This window comes from Mesitornis unicolor, unplaced genomic scaffold, assembly GCF_000695765.1.
Source record: "Mesitornis unicolor isolate BGI_N332 unplaced genomic scaffold, ASM69576v1 scaffold16379, whole genome shotgun sequence".
In the NCBI taxonomy this organism is placed as follows: Eukaryota; Metazoa; Chordata; class Aves; order Mesitornithiformes; family Mesitornithidae; genus Mesitornis; species Mesitornis unicolor.
This window is the reverse complement of record NW_010205395.1, coordinates 1-17,166: the sequence shown is the minus strand read 5'-3', so window position 1 is coordinate 17,166 and position 17,166 is coordinate 1. Positions and strand designations below refer to the sequence as shown.

Genomic DNA, 17,166 nt, shown 5'->3' with positions numbered 1-17,166 from the left:
CCTGCTGAATCACTGAAAAGACAAATAGCTGTATTGCAGCTGGATTTTAATGTTTTTGAGGAAACTTGAAACAGTGGACAAAGTTTACAGAAAATTTTCAATTTGAGTCTAAAAATATTTAAATAAGAAAGATAAACTTGCCTTCCTCCTCATCTAGAAGATATGAATGAAGGAAAAAGAAATTGAATAGAGAAAATGCAATTAGTAACGAACTGTTAGTCATTTCATTATTTCATATCAGAAAATAACTCAGTGCACTAAAGCATACCAATAACATTCACATCCCTAGGGATTCAGAATATTATTTAAACTGCAGGAAATAACAAGAAAAAGAAACAACTTGTAAAGTTAAAAAAGAATAATTCCTTACTACTAAAGGCCTTATGTTCTCAGTCAGTGCACCTTTTATTTCATTTTCCGTATCTCTACCCATAATTATACTTTTAGAAGGCTATGTAACCTATGTGAATGCAGCATTTACACAAAACTTGTAAGGCCAGAAGCATCCCCACACAAGCCACAAATTGCGATAAAAATGACTAGTTTATTTTTTAATAAACATTAATGCTCGGATTATGCAACAGCTAGCAAAAGTCAACAAGCAGCACTAGCCATCACTGCTGAGCTGTCGGTAGGTGTGTTTTAAAACAGGACTCGGTGAGCGAATCTGCTTCCCTTACCACTGCAGACAAACTCCCGTTTCTGGACCTCAGCTACATTGTGTCCCCGGAGATGAGATGGCCCCATGCACTGGGTGTAGAGGCCAACCCGCGGCCGCTGCCGCAGCCAGTCAGACAACCAGGCCAGATGGCAATCGCAATAGAGGTTGTTGGAGTGAAGACGACTGCATGGAAAGAAACATGTCAATACCTTAAAATTAGGAAGAACAAACAGAAAAGACACCAATTTGCCCAGTTCCTCCTTCAGTAAGCAACTATGCCAATTTATTAATAAAAACTGTTAATGAGGCATAAATTTTTCACATCTTTCTTTAAAAGTCTGGGAGGTAAATGCTAATAAATAAAACTGTACAAGCAACAAAATTACTTTTTATTTGTGGTCTAATTAATTGGAAGAAAAAAGGCAGCTTCCTAATAATGTAACCTATCTGTAGTTTCTTTTCTCTTGTCTAAAAGAAGTAAATATATAAGAGCTTGAAAGCTGCCGTGGGATTCTTTAGACCAGATCTGTAAAAATAGTGAAGACAAAAATGTCTTCAGTAAATTGCCCTATAGTGATAATATACTGTCAGAAAAAAAGAGTTAATAAAAGATTTGGTTTCCAATTAGATATATCTTTAAGTCTGGCCATTATTAGTCTCTATAGAAACAGCCTGCAAAATCCCTTTAACAGGTCATATTCATTTTCTGCTGAACAAGACAGGGTAATAACTCAATATAAAACACCTTCTTTCACATCCCTTTTCTGATTTCCTCTCTTGTTTAATCACAGAAAAGGGGATTAGCTGCTTTTGGCTCTTAGGGACCTACGTTCTAAGCAATGCCTGAAATTAAAAGACCAAATGGCAGCAAGCACTGGAATCAAGTAAGTCGCCTCTCTGTTGGCAGGGTCTGACACAGGACCATGGCTTCTTGCCAAGTGGCAAAAAGCACTGTGCCGTTGATAAAATATTGGACAGATGTATTCACCAAATTAGGTAAATTACTTTTCTCTGGCTCTTACTTGTCTCTGACTCTTACATTTTCTCGAACTACAAAAAAAGATGTCCACTGCTATAAATCAAACTCTTACTCAGAATCATACATAACAGAGTAATGTAATTTTGGTTCCTTTTAGTTGATGGGCTCAGTCCTAGCTACATAAGGGCAGGGAAGGAAGGGCAAGAAAATCAGAATTTTGACAATAGAGTCTAATTAATCTATTAAAAAATCTGTAAAGCAACATGAAATGTGTAACCAACATAAAAGATTTTAACTAACTCATCTTTTTCTTTGCTGCAGAAATGATGAAAATTTAAAAGCAATGTATTTTCCTGTACTAATTCTTGGGTGGGTTCTTTGCAAATATAGATCACAATACAGCACACTCATTCAATACAATCTGTGGCCAGCTGTAGGCAAGAACGCCACTGCAAATCAGAACTAATGCCGCTGAAATCAATACGGTTATACAAGCATATTCTGAGTGCGAATGGGATGTTACAGCTATAATCTATGATTCTGTGTGTCCATTTTCTTCTGTTTCTAAAATAAATTCTCAAAAGATGAAATATTGCACCAAAAAAGTGCTAATGTTGCTAATTTGATTCACTGTAATTTGTTGTTCAGAATACAAACTGTATTTGAAGATTTGAAAGAGGCACAGACACTCATGTTCTCAAGTCTTAGACTTGAGAGAATGGAATGAAATTCTATTCTCAAAATACAACTGAGGCCACCAAAAGCCCACGGTCAGCACAATTTAAGTACTCTTGTATTTGTCCAAGCAAGAGTAGTTACAATTCTCTTGTAAAATCAACAGAACTACTCACCTGCGTGAAGTTTCTTCAGTTATGAATGGTATGTTAACTTGAGTGAATAGCCCTACTGATTTCAAAACAATTGTGCAACTCAACATGCGTAAAAGAAAATGGACAGGCTCTTCGTAACAGTAGTTCTATAATAGTAAGAGCTACTCTTTAACTGTCATAGAAACATCTCATTCATTTTAGATTATCACTTCACTGGAAAATCTGTTTGAAAGAGAGTCTCAGAACTAACCCTTGATATATTCTCATTTTGCCACTCAACACAATATACATTTTTCTTATTTCAGTAAAAACATATGAAAGACAGAACCCCAAACTGTATCACTTGCATTCACACTCTTTTTTGCTGTGTTTTGTTTTAGAAGTCTGACGCGTTCTTCTGTGAAAGTCATAACCTCTAAATATGGGGACCTTATTGTAAATGCTGACACAACTTTAATTATAATAGCACTCCCGGATGATGCTATAATTTTATGTTACAAAGAATGTTGGAGAGCCAGTTTAGTTTAATTAGGTCTGCTAGCAGTACAGTAATAAAAGCATAAAGATTTCCCATTTATCACATCTGACAGCCAATCAAAGATTCTTCCATGTTCCTAAATGAAATGTGACCCATTCAATAGCTCAAAGTAAAACAAATTTTTGACTTTCAAAAAACATCAATTTCTTTCTCTATACAGCTGTAACATATAAAAGATAATCCCCTCTGCCCCCATCTTTCTTGTTAGAAAGTGAAGCTTTTCTGTGACTGAATATAGCATTATGGAAAATCTAGCCGGGAAAAGGACATGAAACTGTTTTCATGGACTTATTAATCCCACATACTTAAAAAGCTGATGAAAATGATGCAACTGCTTCTTTATCTCCTGAGCCCCAACTAACAGCTTTGGGGTCACTTGCTAGCTTTACCTTTTAGAATCAGCTGCCATGCATGCACACACAGACTTCCCACTTATCAACCGCATGATACCTCAATATTTTTTTAAATTTAGCTTATACTTTCTTTGCTTGTATATGTATTTTAAGACCACTGACAAAACTTGATAGAGAAAAAGATTATAGGCTGGACTGATGAAAATGGCAGCCAGTTTCAGTGGGACTACTTACAATGTTCTCAGTTTGGGCATATGGTTGAAACTTGCCACGGACAGTCGAGTAATGTTGTTATTGTTGAGCGTGCTGTGAAGTCAAGAAGAAGCATATTAACATGTTACAGTTATGTCACATTTTCCACACTTTAAAAAAACACATAGCTCATTAATATGGTGTACTGTTTTTAGGGATGGGTATCAGGAAAAAGCATGCTTTTAGATACACTGTATGTCCCTATTCAAACTCTGATAAAACACTATGGTTTGACCATTCCATTAATAATATTAAGTAATCTGAGGTCCCAGTAACCTATGACTCACTCAAACGGAGCTTCCATCAGTGTTGAGAACACAGCACTCAATCTAAGGTTGTCATCCTGATGTAAAAGAGAGGGTTCTTTGAGAAAATTCCTTAAATCTAGGAATCTGTTTCCTCTTTCTAGCTTCTGAGAGTCTGTATTTTTTGAAGAGGATACAAGATCTGCCTCTTTTTTCAAGAATTTTAGGAAAAGTTTAACTCTGGGCTGCAATTAGGTTTTATATGTAACAGAGCTGCTACAGATGATCCAGAGCTGCCTGAACAATAGGGGAGCTTCTGTTATACAATGGAAGGAGTCAGGAATCTTAATATTTTTGCAAACTAATAATTTAAATTTTAGACAAAGTGCCTGCAACTTGAGATAGTAACTAAGAACAAATCTTAGCCAATTGTTGGCTAGAACAGAGCCATCATACTTGGTAAGTGTAGTTTGTAAAGATAAAGAAACTTTATGAACAATCCTGCAGTTAAATATTGTCTTTAGGCTGCAAATAAAATGCAAACAAGCTTGACTCCAGAACAAGGAAACAAGTGATAGAATTTATAGTTTTGACTTACAGGTTACTCATTTCAGCAGAATGGAGAATGTGCTCCAGCCTTTTAAACATGTAATTATGGCACTAATAAATAATAATTCCCACTGACCAAATGTTTTTTTCTTTTGAAACAAAAGCCGCTTTAATTTTTCTGGTTTGATTTTGGGTTTTTTTTTTAAGTACAAAATGTAATTTGTGCACATTTAAAATAAAATTTTAAGTACTCTCTTGTTCTGAAACACAGAAACGTAAATTTACAGCACCCTGAACAGGATCAGGCTATACACCTCCACATAAAAAAACCAATTAATTACTGGTGCAATGTGCTGCATTTTACCTTTGTGTGCTTACTCATTCCATGACCTAAATGTTTTCTTCACTGTACATAAGGGTGTGCATAAGGTTTCTTCCCCTGCATGCCCTTAGGGCTACATAAACAAAGAAGAGAATAATCAAAAGAGGAATTAAAAGGGAGAACCATGCTGTCTTTCAAAATTGAAAGAAAACAAAATAAAAATGAAAAGAGAACAAAAATGAAACAAAAAAATGGCCAAGTGGGTATATCCACAGAAGTTGTCTTAATGAATAAATGACAATCGGTAAATTTTGGCAGGATTTTCTTACACTGTCCACATGGCAAGTGCCAGCTTTCATAGTTCTTCCTGCATGACTTCTTACAAGGTTTTAAAATCATCTCTTTTCAATGAAGGGAATGGAAATCAGTACATGTTTCCATGGCTGTTAGCTGTTTAAAGAAGGTGTATCTTCAAATGTTTTAATTTTCAATTTCAGATGTTTGATGTTTGCCTTGCCATTTTGTATGCATGAGCTATTGATTTATTTTTGGAAGAGTATAGAAAAGTATCAGAAGTAGACATAAGGGATAAAATTATTTTCATAACTATTTCTTGCTAATGATGAAAATGCTTGATTTCATTATGGAGATGAAATTGGAAAAAAAGTTGTCTCAATACTTTTACATAGCGTTACATACTTCTGCAGAGGGTGTGATGACTGAAAGACATTTCCTAAATACCTTAGATATCTTAATTTTTTTAATATGACAGCAATATATATTTTCCCATAGCCACTGTTTTTCCAGTATAGAAGATTTTATCTTAAAATAAAAAGAGAAAAATTAAAAAAAAAGAGATTATATGTATAATTACTTTTGTCTTTCAGAATTGTCCAGATTTCAGATTGATTTTGTATTTTTAACATTAATAGCCTCTAAGATTCTGTAGTTATTTAACCAATATATAAGATTTGTTACTTTGGTTAACATTTCAGTCACTAAACAGGATTACAACCTAAATAACTTTAAAGATTACTTTAAAGCTTTATCATATACTTGTATTTTGAAGTAATATACACATTCTATGCTTAGATAGAATAATAACTCCAAATGAGAACAAAACATGTAGTCTTATTTGCCACTCAGTGCATATACAGTGCCTATACAGTATAGTCTGGTCTACATATTTTTCGTTCTTTAAGTCATACTGGAAAGGAAGCTGAATTAGAAAGAAACTCGTCAGTACTGTTTGAAATATCTATCTAAATTTTTAAAAAACTTAACCTTTACATCATTGCTTATTAACATAATTCAAGGTACTGAATTTAGCTGTATATATTTTAACAAAGCTAATATGCTATGTATATTAATTCACAGAACTCTAACTACATACTTTCCCAGTAGACTATTTTCAACAGAGTTTTCTCCTTTTTTGCATTCATTGAAATTGATGTGAAAATTTTATCAGTGACTTCAACTGGCAAGGATTATCTTTTTAGAACACTATAAACTGCAAGTGTTAATAAAGGCAGATAATATTGGATTTCTTTTTTAAATACACATTTAACACATCTACTTGTAAAGAAAGGCTTGGATTAAAAAACATAATAACCAGATAAAGCCATCACTGGAAAAGTTATTCTGTCATATATATGAGTTCCAAAGATAAAAATCTCACAGAAGAACAGGATTACTGCCATACAACCAACAATACATCAACTTCACAATTAGATGTGTATTTTACATGCCTTTATACAAGAAAGTTAACAATAGGCTTGCTATTCTATGATTACAAAGTAAATAAAAATTAAATTTAGCTGTCAAAGTTATTCACTCATAAGAAAGACCAACTATGGCTTAATAATGAAAAATGTTACCACCATCAGCTCATACATTCTTCAACTTCTTGGTACATGTAGATGCTATCTACTGCCAGAGAAGCCTCTCTACTTAAGAATCTTAAAAAAATAAAGCCAAACAACACAAAAAAACCCAAGCCAACAAAAAAATACAAAACCAACAACAAAAAAACCCAACAAAAAACACCCTCCCTCACCCCCCTCAAGTTGTTTACCAAGTGTGATTCAAACTATCATGAAGTAAATCACTGATACACAAAGCCTTTCACTTCTCTTAATGTAGAAAGCCCAGAAAAAATGTTACATTTTGACTGACAGAGCAAGTATTTCAGGAATGTGTCCTGTGCCTCAAATTCTTTGGTAACTGAGGCACTTTGCTCATTATAGTGACTACTTTCAGGTCAAGGGTCACTGATATTAATTTTGTTACCTTTGACCTCACTGATGGGCACTTTGAGAGGGTGAGAAAAAGTAGGCAAAAGAGTGTTGCAATACTAACCTTTCGTGACATAAAATGATATTTTTCTACTTATATGTATTTATACACATAAAATCTAAAATATTAAAATAAACAGTTAACGAGGACATGCTAAACATCTTAACACACAACAGTAGCGTTTTATAAAAAAGTGCCTCTTTGAAAACATCCAGATTGTCAAATATATATATATTATACTGTTCCTTAAACAGAATCTGTAAGATCAAACTGATGTCAGAGTACACAACAAAGGCAATCCTGAAAATGTTCAGCACTTCAACAGTGATGGATAATTTACAAAATTAACTAGATTCATTAATACCACTCCCTCATTTTAAAAGGAAATATATTATTTTCTTACAGTATCTGCCATCTGCTTTTTAATTTTTTTTTCAATTAAGTGTAATGGTTGTCTTGTAGAGTAAAGGAATACCTCTGCCTCTCCACATATTTTTACCATTTTATAACACATCGCAGAGGATTATTTTAAGACATTTTTTCAAGAGACCACCCTGACACCAGGCTGCAGCTTGCAGATAAGCTTTTACATTAGTACTCCCCAGATACTGAGCTCTTGCTACCAGTAAGAGATACAGGAATACTTACAGCACTTCCAGGTCACGCAGAGCCCTAAATGCCCCATCTTCAATACAGCTGATCTGGTTGTAATCCAGTTGCCTGTTAAACAGATTAGGAAGGTATTTGTAAGGGAGACGAGCGTTGGCAGCGTTAGGTGCAAAGAAAGCCTCCTGAAGGGCTGGTGGAGCTAGGCCATGCTTAACGGGAACGCTCCCGCAAACATGCCGGTGCGCTCAAGCCTGTCACACGGCATGCTGGCCTGGATGCTGCCACAGAAATCCCTTTTTGTTCTGGACTGTCTGCGCAAAACAGCAGCGCTGGGAAAGCTCCAGTAAATAATAACCGCACCTTATATTAAATGCCAAAGGAATGCAATTTCATTACATCAAGAAAAGCTATCCATTAGAAGCTCTCAGCGTCATCTTGCTGAAACAATTTCATTAAGGTAAAGGACGGTAAATCACTTAATGTCACATGCATCCCCTTGGTGACCTAACAGAATCCATTTATCAGAGCAGCCCAGCTGCATGTTAATTTCACCGCCGCGGCAGGGACCGGCGACAGACACCACTTTTAGGGGTCTCTCTGCATGTGTGCACGCCTGGACCGGGTGGGAGGTGCAGGATTGACGGGGGTGGAGGGGCGGATTTAGAATAATTACCTTCTAGAATATTTCTAAACATAGAAATAATAGTGTCCAAGGTATTCAAATACTTAGTCACTTATCTTCTTTAATTCTGCTCCAAATGAAACTAGTGTTTCTGCTATAACCTCCAGCATGTGGTTTTTCTACATACTTTGTGCTCTTTGCAATTATATGCAGATAGGGTGTTGCAACAGAGTACTTGAATGCTGTATATAAAACTCAGCAATCCATCCCATACATTATTGATCTTTAAGTATTAAGTTATGAAAAATTTACATTCATTTCTCTGAAGAATATTATTACCTTTCCAATTCAACACACTGATAACAGTACATACTGCCCAATTAAAAAAGTCTGCTGAAATTAACAACCACACAAACACAAAATCCCAGTTTCTCTGCTGATAAAAGCTTTTCCTATAACTACTGCCACATGTCATGTGCATTTCAGGGCAAGACTTGCAAAGTGAAGGTGATACAACCTCACTCTAAACTACCAGAAGATCTTTACCAGGCCGGCAACTTGTCAGTGTCAGGTAATATATATGAGTAAATGTGTGTGAACAATACTAAGAAAATGAACGAATTACAAATGAACTCTGCCCTTCCATCTTCAATTATATATTAGCTAGCAGAGCTAATGAGGCTTTTACTAAAGCATTTTCTGCAGTTCTTCTGAATCTATGATAATGTTTTAGTTTATTAATAAATCATCACACCCACTGTTGAGTTGAATGTACCAACTTCAATAAAGTTCTTCTAGTTTCATCCACATTTTTCATCTGAATTACTACTACACAGGAATAAAATCTTATCATAAGTGTAACAGTGTCTGTGTTTCTGTGTACTGAAAGTTAAATGCAAACTATGATTTCCTGAATATGATCTTTAATAATTTTGGTGCAATCTTACAGTACCAATGCTGCAGTGTTGGAATACTTCAGTCTACTTTCTCAGGCTCCTTCAATTTTTACTAATGAATTTCATTGAACAATTAAGTTAATAGCCCTTTTATTTTAAAGAGGTAAAATATATACACAGTACAATTCTCTAACCTCTTGAACAATTTATCAAAGCTATTTAAATTAGTACAATGGCATGAAATGTTACCCTTGACACAATACAAAAGAGAAATTGTTTCCAGACAAATTGGAAAAATCTTTTAATGCCATCAAATTTGCCTAATGCAGTCTGCAGGTTAATCTGTAAAAGGGTGAGCTGTATGTTTGCCCATATCTTATTATCCTTAGCTGTCACTGTATAAATCAGTGCTGACACAGCTTCTTCTAAATCATCCATAGTATACACAAAGGAAAATCTTTTAACAGTAGAGAAGGCACTTGAGCAAATTTTGTCCTACACAAACTGAAAGGCAGATTTCTTCCAACAGACTGACAGCTGTTGTGGTGCACATGAAAACTTTTGGACTTCTTCCTTTAATGAGTCACCATTTCTGCTACCTTAGTGAAGGGTGAGTTGTTTTAATTTAAATCTTCTTACCAGAAAGATTACTTTGCACTGAACTCATTAGTTGGATTTGGTTTGGGGGAAAGGAATTTTGTGGGTGGGAGAGGAGAAATATTTCCTAGATTTATATATTACTGTCTTTGAAAGTTACTACCGTCTTTATGTTTTAGATGATCTTCCATCAGTTATGACCATGATATAAAATGATCAGACACACATCATGAAGAACAAACAATTGACATGATATATATATTTATAAGCTATGAAAGGTACACGACTTTGAAGACTGTATGCCTGGCTTGAAAAGCAATTTCTGGTATTTGTTTTAAGGTAAAGATATCCACTGCATATATAATCCAAACAGAAAGTTAGACATTATTTCACAACTAGTATACCAATAACTTGCAATGTCCCTCTAATGGATCTGCTGAAGCAGTCTGAATTTCTTTCTGGATAAGACCAGTTCCTGATATCAAGTTGTGTGAGTGTTACGACTTAAGACATAAACAAGAGTACTAGAGAAAAAAATCAGACTTCTCTCATTTTATGTTTTATAATTTGGTATTAGCATAACGACTTTCAAAATCACACATAAAAATCTACAATGCTGTAATGAAACTTTTCTCACCACAAAGTTTTTGAGCATACCAATAATCCTAACCCCATTTTAGAAAGCTTCCCCCCTGTCCCTGAGAGTTTCTTTTCTTCCTTTCAAATTATTAGAACACCCTGAGAACAGAAGCTGGCCAGACATGAACCAGCTACTCTGCCCCATCCTCTGGCTCCCTCTCCCCAGTCTCTCTTCATTATCTTCCCTCCAACCCCTTCTCCATCTTGGGTCTTTTCTAAGTGGGATCTCTCCATCCCTTTGGAAAATTTCTATTCCTTTCCGCCCCACCTTCCACAAAGCAGCTGATTACCTTAGGCAGTGCCATTCCTGTGAAGCTCATAAAACACCAAACAACAGCTGTCACATTCAAGATCTTTTCACTGTCACAGAGGATTACATAGGTTTTGCACCCATATCTGCAGGACTACCTGGGTATTTCATATACTTAATAATCTTCTGCTATTTGAAATGCTAATGTTTATGTGAGTTCAGCTATTAGAAGTAGTAAGAACTAAATAAAAAGCATTCACCTAATAAGAAAATGTCCGTTTTAAAATGTTTTTATTTATTGCTTTTGCTGATACATTACACACTGTAGAAATACGTTGCTAACTTGTATTTTCTTCCCTTTTAGCATATGTTGTCTACCAGATAACGATGAATATCTAAAAATAAGCCTTGTTATCCCACAAGAAGAGCATTCAATGACTAACAGAAGATGTTGCATACATTTGAAAACTACCACACTCATACAGAAAAAAATTGATATCTGACTCTGACAGAGAAAAACCTTCTTTACTCATTCATAGAGGCTGCGTTGGGATTATTTCAGTCAATCTGTCTGCTTTACTCTTCTGTTCTTCACAGCCTGAGGACATTTTATGGTCCCATGCAAGAGAGGCACCATGCAGCTTCACCTTCTTCTTCTTTGTTCAGAAACTATTACATTCTCCTCGTGTATCAACGTAATGGTAAACAATGTTTAAGGAGTTACCAGAAAAAGTCAGAAGCCTTTCTAGATCCCTACAGCAGCTTCCTCTCCAGTAAAACATTTCGAAAAAAGTTTTGGTTTTAGCACATTGCACATTGGATTTCATATAATTATTTTTTTTTCTTTGGAAAAGAACAGAGTGCACAATATTTATCACTGCAAGACAATGTTTGGAACAGTTGCTGTTCTTAATGACTCCTTGTATTTTTACAACAGAACTGAGTTATGTTTCCTATTTCTCAATTCCCTTCTCAATTTCAATTTCAAGACAAATCAATAATTTCAGAGGCATTAGTTGAGAAAGCTGTAACAAAATAATGTAAGAATTTATTGTAAGTTTTTATCAAACTTCAGAGAACTGCTTGTTTTTCATGATGATTACTATTTATTGTGATTATTCTGTCCTTTGGAAGTCAAGTGCTTTTTTCTACTTGCTGTTCATTTTGCTATTACAGTTCATCTTGGTTTTTTCAAAATTTTCCCTGTAAAACCTTCTGAATGAATATTTTTTCTGATATATATAATGTAGCAAATAATTGATCTTTTACTTTTATCCCAAAAATTAAAAAGCAAGACTTACAAATACTTTTGAGTAAGGCATACTTAGTGAATAAACTAGAAGGAAATAGAGAATAGATCTATAGTTCAATAGCTCCATCCCCTCAAAATTATATATTATCCAGGAGCAAAAATAATTTAAAAAAACCCAAAAAAGTCAAAATTAAACAGAAGAATGCCATGAAAAGGAGGATGAACACAGAATGAACAATCCGTAAGTTATGTGATGATAAGATACTATTGTATCAGTATTACTTCCCACAGAAAATGCAGTTTAGCAAGTAGATTACAGTAGATTAGTAGATTATTAGTAGATACAGTATGAGGACTATTATAATGAGGGGAACAAATACATATAGAACAGGAATAGCTGTTCTAGCATGGAAACACATAACCCATGAAAGTTCTGTTAGTATGGTTTATTTAAATACAGAAAATCTTTACCTATAGTACCATTTCCCATTAGTTACTCTACATATCAACAAATCTCCTCAACATGATTACGCCACTCTGTTTAGTAAAGCAGAGACAGACTCACTTTCCAAAGTAGTACAGATACAAAGGGCATAAAGGCTTCTGAAGGTCCAACTAACTTCTGCAGAAGACTGTAACATTAAACATAATCATAAACTACTTTTCTTTAAAATTCAAATCTTCAAAGAGGATTTGTGTTATTCTCAGTACTTGACATAACAAAAAAAAATAATTAAGGATAAAACTGAATCCAAGTCTTCCTACAACAGGGTTTATCAGCTCAGTTCAAATTAATCTATCTCAATTTGCTTTGTATTATCACAGGAAAATATATGGGAAACTAGATAAACCACAGCAACATTTCATACTTTTCCTAGTAGAAGCATAGATCACATTTTTCATTAGGGTAAGTTCATATACCATATAAAATTTTGTGTAACTACTGGCACTTAAATAGCAGAGGAAACCACACCTACTTCAGCTGCTTAGGTTTTATTCAACTAACATTTATTGTCACTCAAGTAAATTTCAGATAGATTTTTTTCTTCAGTGGTTCAAGTGTCAAAAAAAGACTTGCAAGGAAGCTTCTGATTTGCATTCAGAGAATTCTGATTTAAAACTAATCTTCAAAGACAAATGCTCTGCTTGACTTAAAAATATAACTGACTTCTAACATTTCATAAACTAATTTTTTGACAAAAAATAAATTGTTTTTACCAGGACAGATTCTAGGAAAGTAATTTGTAATGAAAATAACTTTAAAAATAGTATTGAAATGGTACTTATTTAAACAGTCCAAAAGAACAGCTTTTTTCCCAAAGGCCACAAGATCGCTGATCTGTTTGACAACAAGTTTTAGAAAAGTGTCTGTGTTCTTTACTTCATTCCTTCAGAGATATTATTATTATTTAATAAAACTCTTAAGTGTACACTGACATCCTGTTAAAATCCTTTTTGATGTATACCTGAAACACAGGTGGCTGAACAGACTAGTAGTTGAATTAATATTCCCACTAAGAACAAGCATGAGAAATACATCAATTCTAAATAGTAAAATCATGTCTTAAGACAAGCAAGTCATTTGGATTAGCACTTGTGCAGATGAATAAACAAGCAAACATCAAGTTATATTGCATGATCTGAGAAGAAATCAGTAACTAGAAGATCTTCTGCAGTACTCTATGGTTTTTGACTGCTAATAAAACTGAACTTGAAAAAAGTGTCCAATCATTGCCAACGAAGAATACTACAAAATTCAGTTATGCCTTTAGTGACAATGCCAGTTTTAAATCTTCTGCCTAAAGGGAAGGTATAAACAGAGATAGATTATTCTCAGTTATAAGACAAGAAGCAAAAAAAAAAGTTAGGAAATGGGAATGGGTTTTTCAGTTTTTTACCATAAGGGTGTGGCAGGTTTCCTGGGTTGCCAATTCTTACAATACCTTGCCCGTTTTGCTTTCATTTTCTAGAGAACCTATACTATGAATGGTATTAAGAAGATGTCCAGACAGGAAGTACTGTGGCCACATTTTATGGAAACTAGACAGCTTCTTCTGAGAAACATCAAGAGAACTCTAGAGCTAACATATAAGCAGGAAATAAAAAGATCATAGTGGTATCATCAACCTTAAAGGAAGCAATTTCCTTCGGATAATCTGAGATGACATCTAATTCATTTTTCTCCATGAAGACTAGAACATTCCTGAGATTCAATAAAATGATTTTCCAAAATACTCCAACTCAGAAAATATTTAGAGAGAGTTAGAGAATGGTAAGTCTCCATTAAGGAAAATAAAATACGTAATCAGGTGAACTTCTGTGAGATTTGTTACCTGATTTTGAAACAGAGTACTTGAGCTACTGTATGGGATAAAAAAACCTTTTGCTTAAGTTTATATAAGTTTATATTGAAATTGATGTAATTAATGTTGGTAGACAAAGCAAATCCTGAATTTACAACATTTACCTATCTGTTTACCTATTTACCTATAAGTATGGTTAACACCATTAACATTATGCTTAGCCACTAGACAATTACAGAAGAAATGCTGAAATTAGAAGAAACATTGCAACCTGTTATGACAGTTCTCAGTAAGTATACACAAATAATTGGTTCCTGGACCTTAGGTCAATTGCCCAATAGATGCTAAATACCTTCACTTCAGAGTTTCTTCTATCTGCAGAGTGATGCTTTCTACACCACTCACCAATTGTCTCCTTAATTTTCTCGAACAATGAAATAAAAATAGTACCATTTTTGCCATCATCCTTCTCTAAGTGTCATGTCCAAGTGTAGATTGAAGGCTAGGATTCAAACCTCCTTCTTGCCTAAGATTCTGGAAAGGCTGATCTAGTTACATAAAAGCTGTGCTAAAATCCACCTGATTAGCCTTACAGACTCACTTGCCATTCTGATGATACATCTATATCTCACACAGTATAAGGTGCTCTTCCTGAATGACCAGGAATGTAGGCAGCATTTACAAGACAGAGAAATATATTTCCTAGGACTTTCACTGTAGTGGAATCATAAGGTTTCAGCCCCGAGACCACCAATAAAGGATGTATCTGTGGTATTTGCATTATCACAATAAACTGTTATGCCACAGATATAATTTGGATTTCATGGTAATGCTATGGCCTTTATGAATGTTTTTTGTTGTTTTTTTTTGGTTTGGTTTGGTTTTTTTTAATTATCTCCCCAAATAGAAAGACTTTAAAAGGCAGATCTACTGTTTTATGCAAGTTTAGACATAATTCAGGATCTTTACATTGAAAATGCACACCAGTATATAAGTATTATCTTAAAAGATTTGCATCCTAATGAAGTTTCTGATGAACCACCTCACAATGTATAAGTATACTTACTACATTGTAAAATACTGCCCTGTCACTACAAAATCGTCGATTATGCTTTCATTTTTACTACCAAAGTTCCTTTCTGTATCTATTTTCTAATATGAAAGATCATGCAGAAAAATGCAGGCTTCTCCTTGCAGCCAAGCCTCTTTTAGACCATGAATGATAACACTAGTTCTAAATAGAAAGTCATAAAACATCAATTAAAGAAAGTAACAAAGATACTTTGAGAAGCACTTGCATGTTTATGAAAATAACAGATTTGAACATAATAGTTTTTCCACTGAGATGTGGTAGGACTTCATTGCAGGGAAGAACAGTATTGCAAACATGGTTAAAAAAATTCTAACTATATCAACTAGGCAAAATGTTGGGCATTTGGCTAAATCTCTAAAAAACACCCTGCTAGCCAATTTGTGCACAGTGCTGCAGGCAGCAGAAGAAAGCTGTTTTAACACAGAAGAAAACTGTGTAAGATAAGTAGTCACACAAATACAAAAATGTATGCTAGCAAAACTAGATAACAGTATGATTTTCTTTTCTTTTAAATGAGCTAACCAAAGGCAAACTCTTAGACCCAAGGCAAAATGAAGTTTTCAACATGTAACAATGAAATGTTTAAAATAGCCTGATTCAAATATTAAACTCTGATTACCATAAGCAAATAGTCATAATGCCTTGTTGTATCAAACTCCATTTCAATGTTTTAGATTTCATACTGGGTAATTTTAGGATGCTTAAAATATCTTGCCAAAACAAATGGTACATGTTGTTTTTATGCAGAGATTCCTTAAGCAGCTATAAAAGTGCTTAGGAAAAAGAGACCTGTTACAACAAAAGGACACTGTATTGACAAAAACATTACTGTCAAAATACATGCAACAAGGAGAAAAATACTTACAGATTTTTTATGTCTACTGCTCCTCGGAATGCCTTCCGTGGTATCGCTTGAATCTGATTTTCACTAAGATCACTACGAAAAAAAAAATTAAACTTAAAATCTGCCATATATATTTCTTCCTGTGTATTACAAAAAGAACACATAAGGAAATAATTTTAGCCATTACAGTTCAGTCAATGAAGCTTATTTTATTACCTTAACTGATTTGTAATTGATGAAAAAGCAGCAGCAATACTACTCAGTTTATCTGTGTTGCACTAAGTAGCTCTTTCACAAAACAACAATATATATGTCAAACAAAAAGCAGAAGCATTACCTAATTCAACAATGAAGGCTGAACTGATTTAATTATTAACGGATTGATTTTACTTTTCAACTCATTCCAAACCCATGACATCAAATGTTTGACAGTATGTTCAGCTTTATGCAAGGAATACTGAAAACAAGCACAAAGAACAAGTAGAAAGCTGTTGAGAAACAACAAATATCAAGCTGTATAGTGTCTCAGATCAATATATTTCTGAATTTTGTGTCAGAGTGGCAAGCACCATACATTTTAAAAGAAGGCGTTAAAAACCATCCTGCAGCAGATATTTACTGCTCTTCCCCAAAATCCCTGCATGGCCAGCTGTACCAGAGTATCTGAAACTGGTATCTTTCCCAAATGAGAAATATTAATGAATAATTTTTTGCTATTAATATAAATAACCAATCCTTTTTCTGAAATTTAGAAATACGTTTGGCCTTCCCAGTTCCACATTGGAAATAAAACCTAGAGAACTGCAGTAAAGTAACTAGCAGAGGAGAAAAAACAAACAAACAAACAAAAACCCCCAAAACAAACAAAAAAACCCACAAAACCAAAAACCTCCCTCAACTAGAATCCAGGGATTTTCACATATGCTATATCTCATTAACAAGAATTCAGTGCACTAGGCAACAATCAGTAGATTAAAATTGTTAGTGCTACATCTACACTGTATGCAGCTTGAATCACAGAATCACAGAATCACAGA

General features: G+C 34.3%; 1 protein-coding gene across 1 annotated transcript in view; it reads right to left on the bottom strand.

The window, feature by feature from the left end:
- SLIT2 (slit homolog 2 (Drosophila)) overlaps nucleotides 1–16,269 on the bottom strand; it is a gene marked incomplete at both ends in the record, with an annotated part of 88,135 nt that extends 71,866 nt beyond the window's left edge. The window contains 4 exons of the mRNA XM_010191394.1: nucleotides 681–844; nucleotides 3,596–3,667; nucleotides 7,673–7,744; nucleotides 16,151–16,269. Coding sequence (XP_010189696.1) covers nucleotides 681–844; nucleotides 3,596–3,667; nucleotides 7,673–7,744; nucleotides 16,151–16,269 — 427 coding nt within the window. The remainder of the gene's footprint in view (nucleotides 1–680; nucleotides 845–3,595; nucleotides 3,668–7,672; nucleotides 7,745–16,150) is intronic.
- Nucleotides 16,270–17,166: the final 897 nt, after the last annotated feature.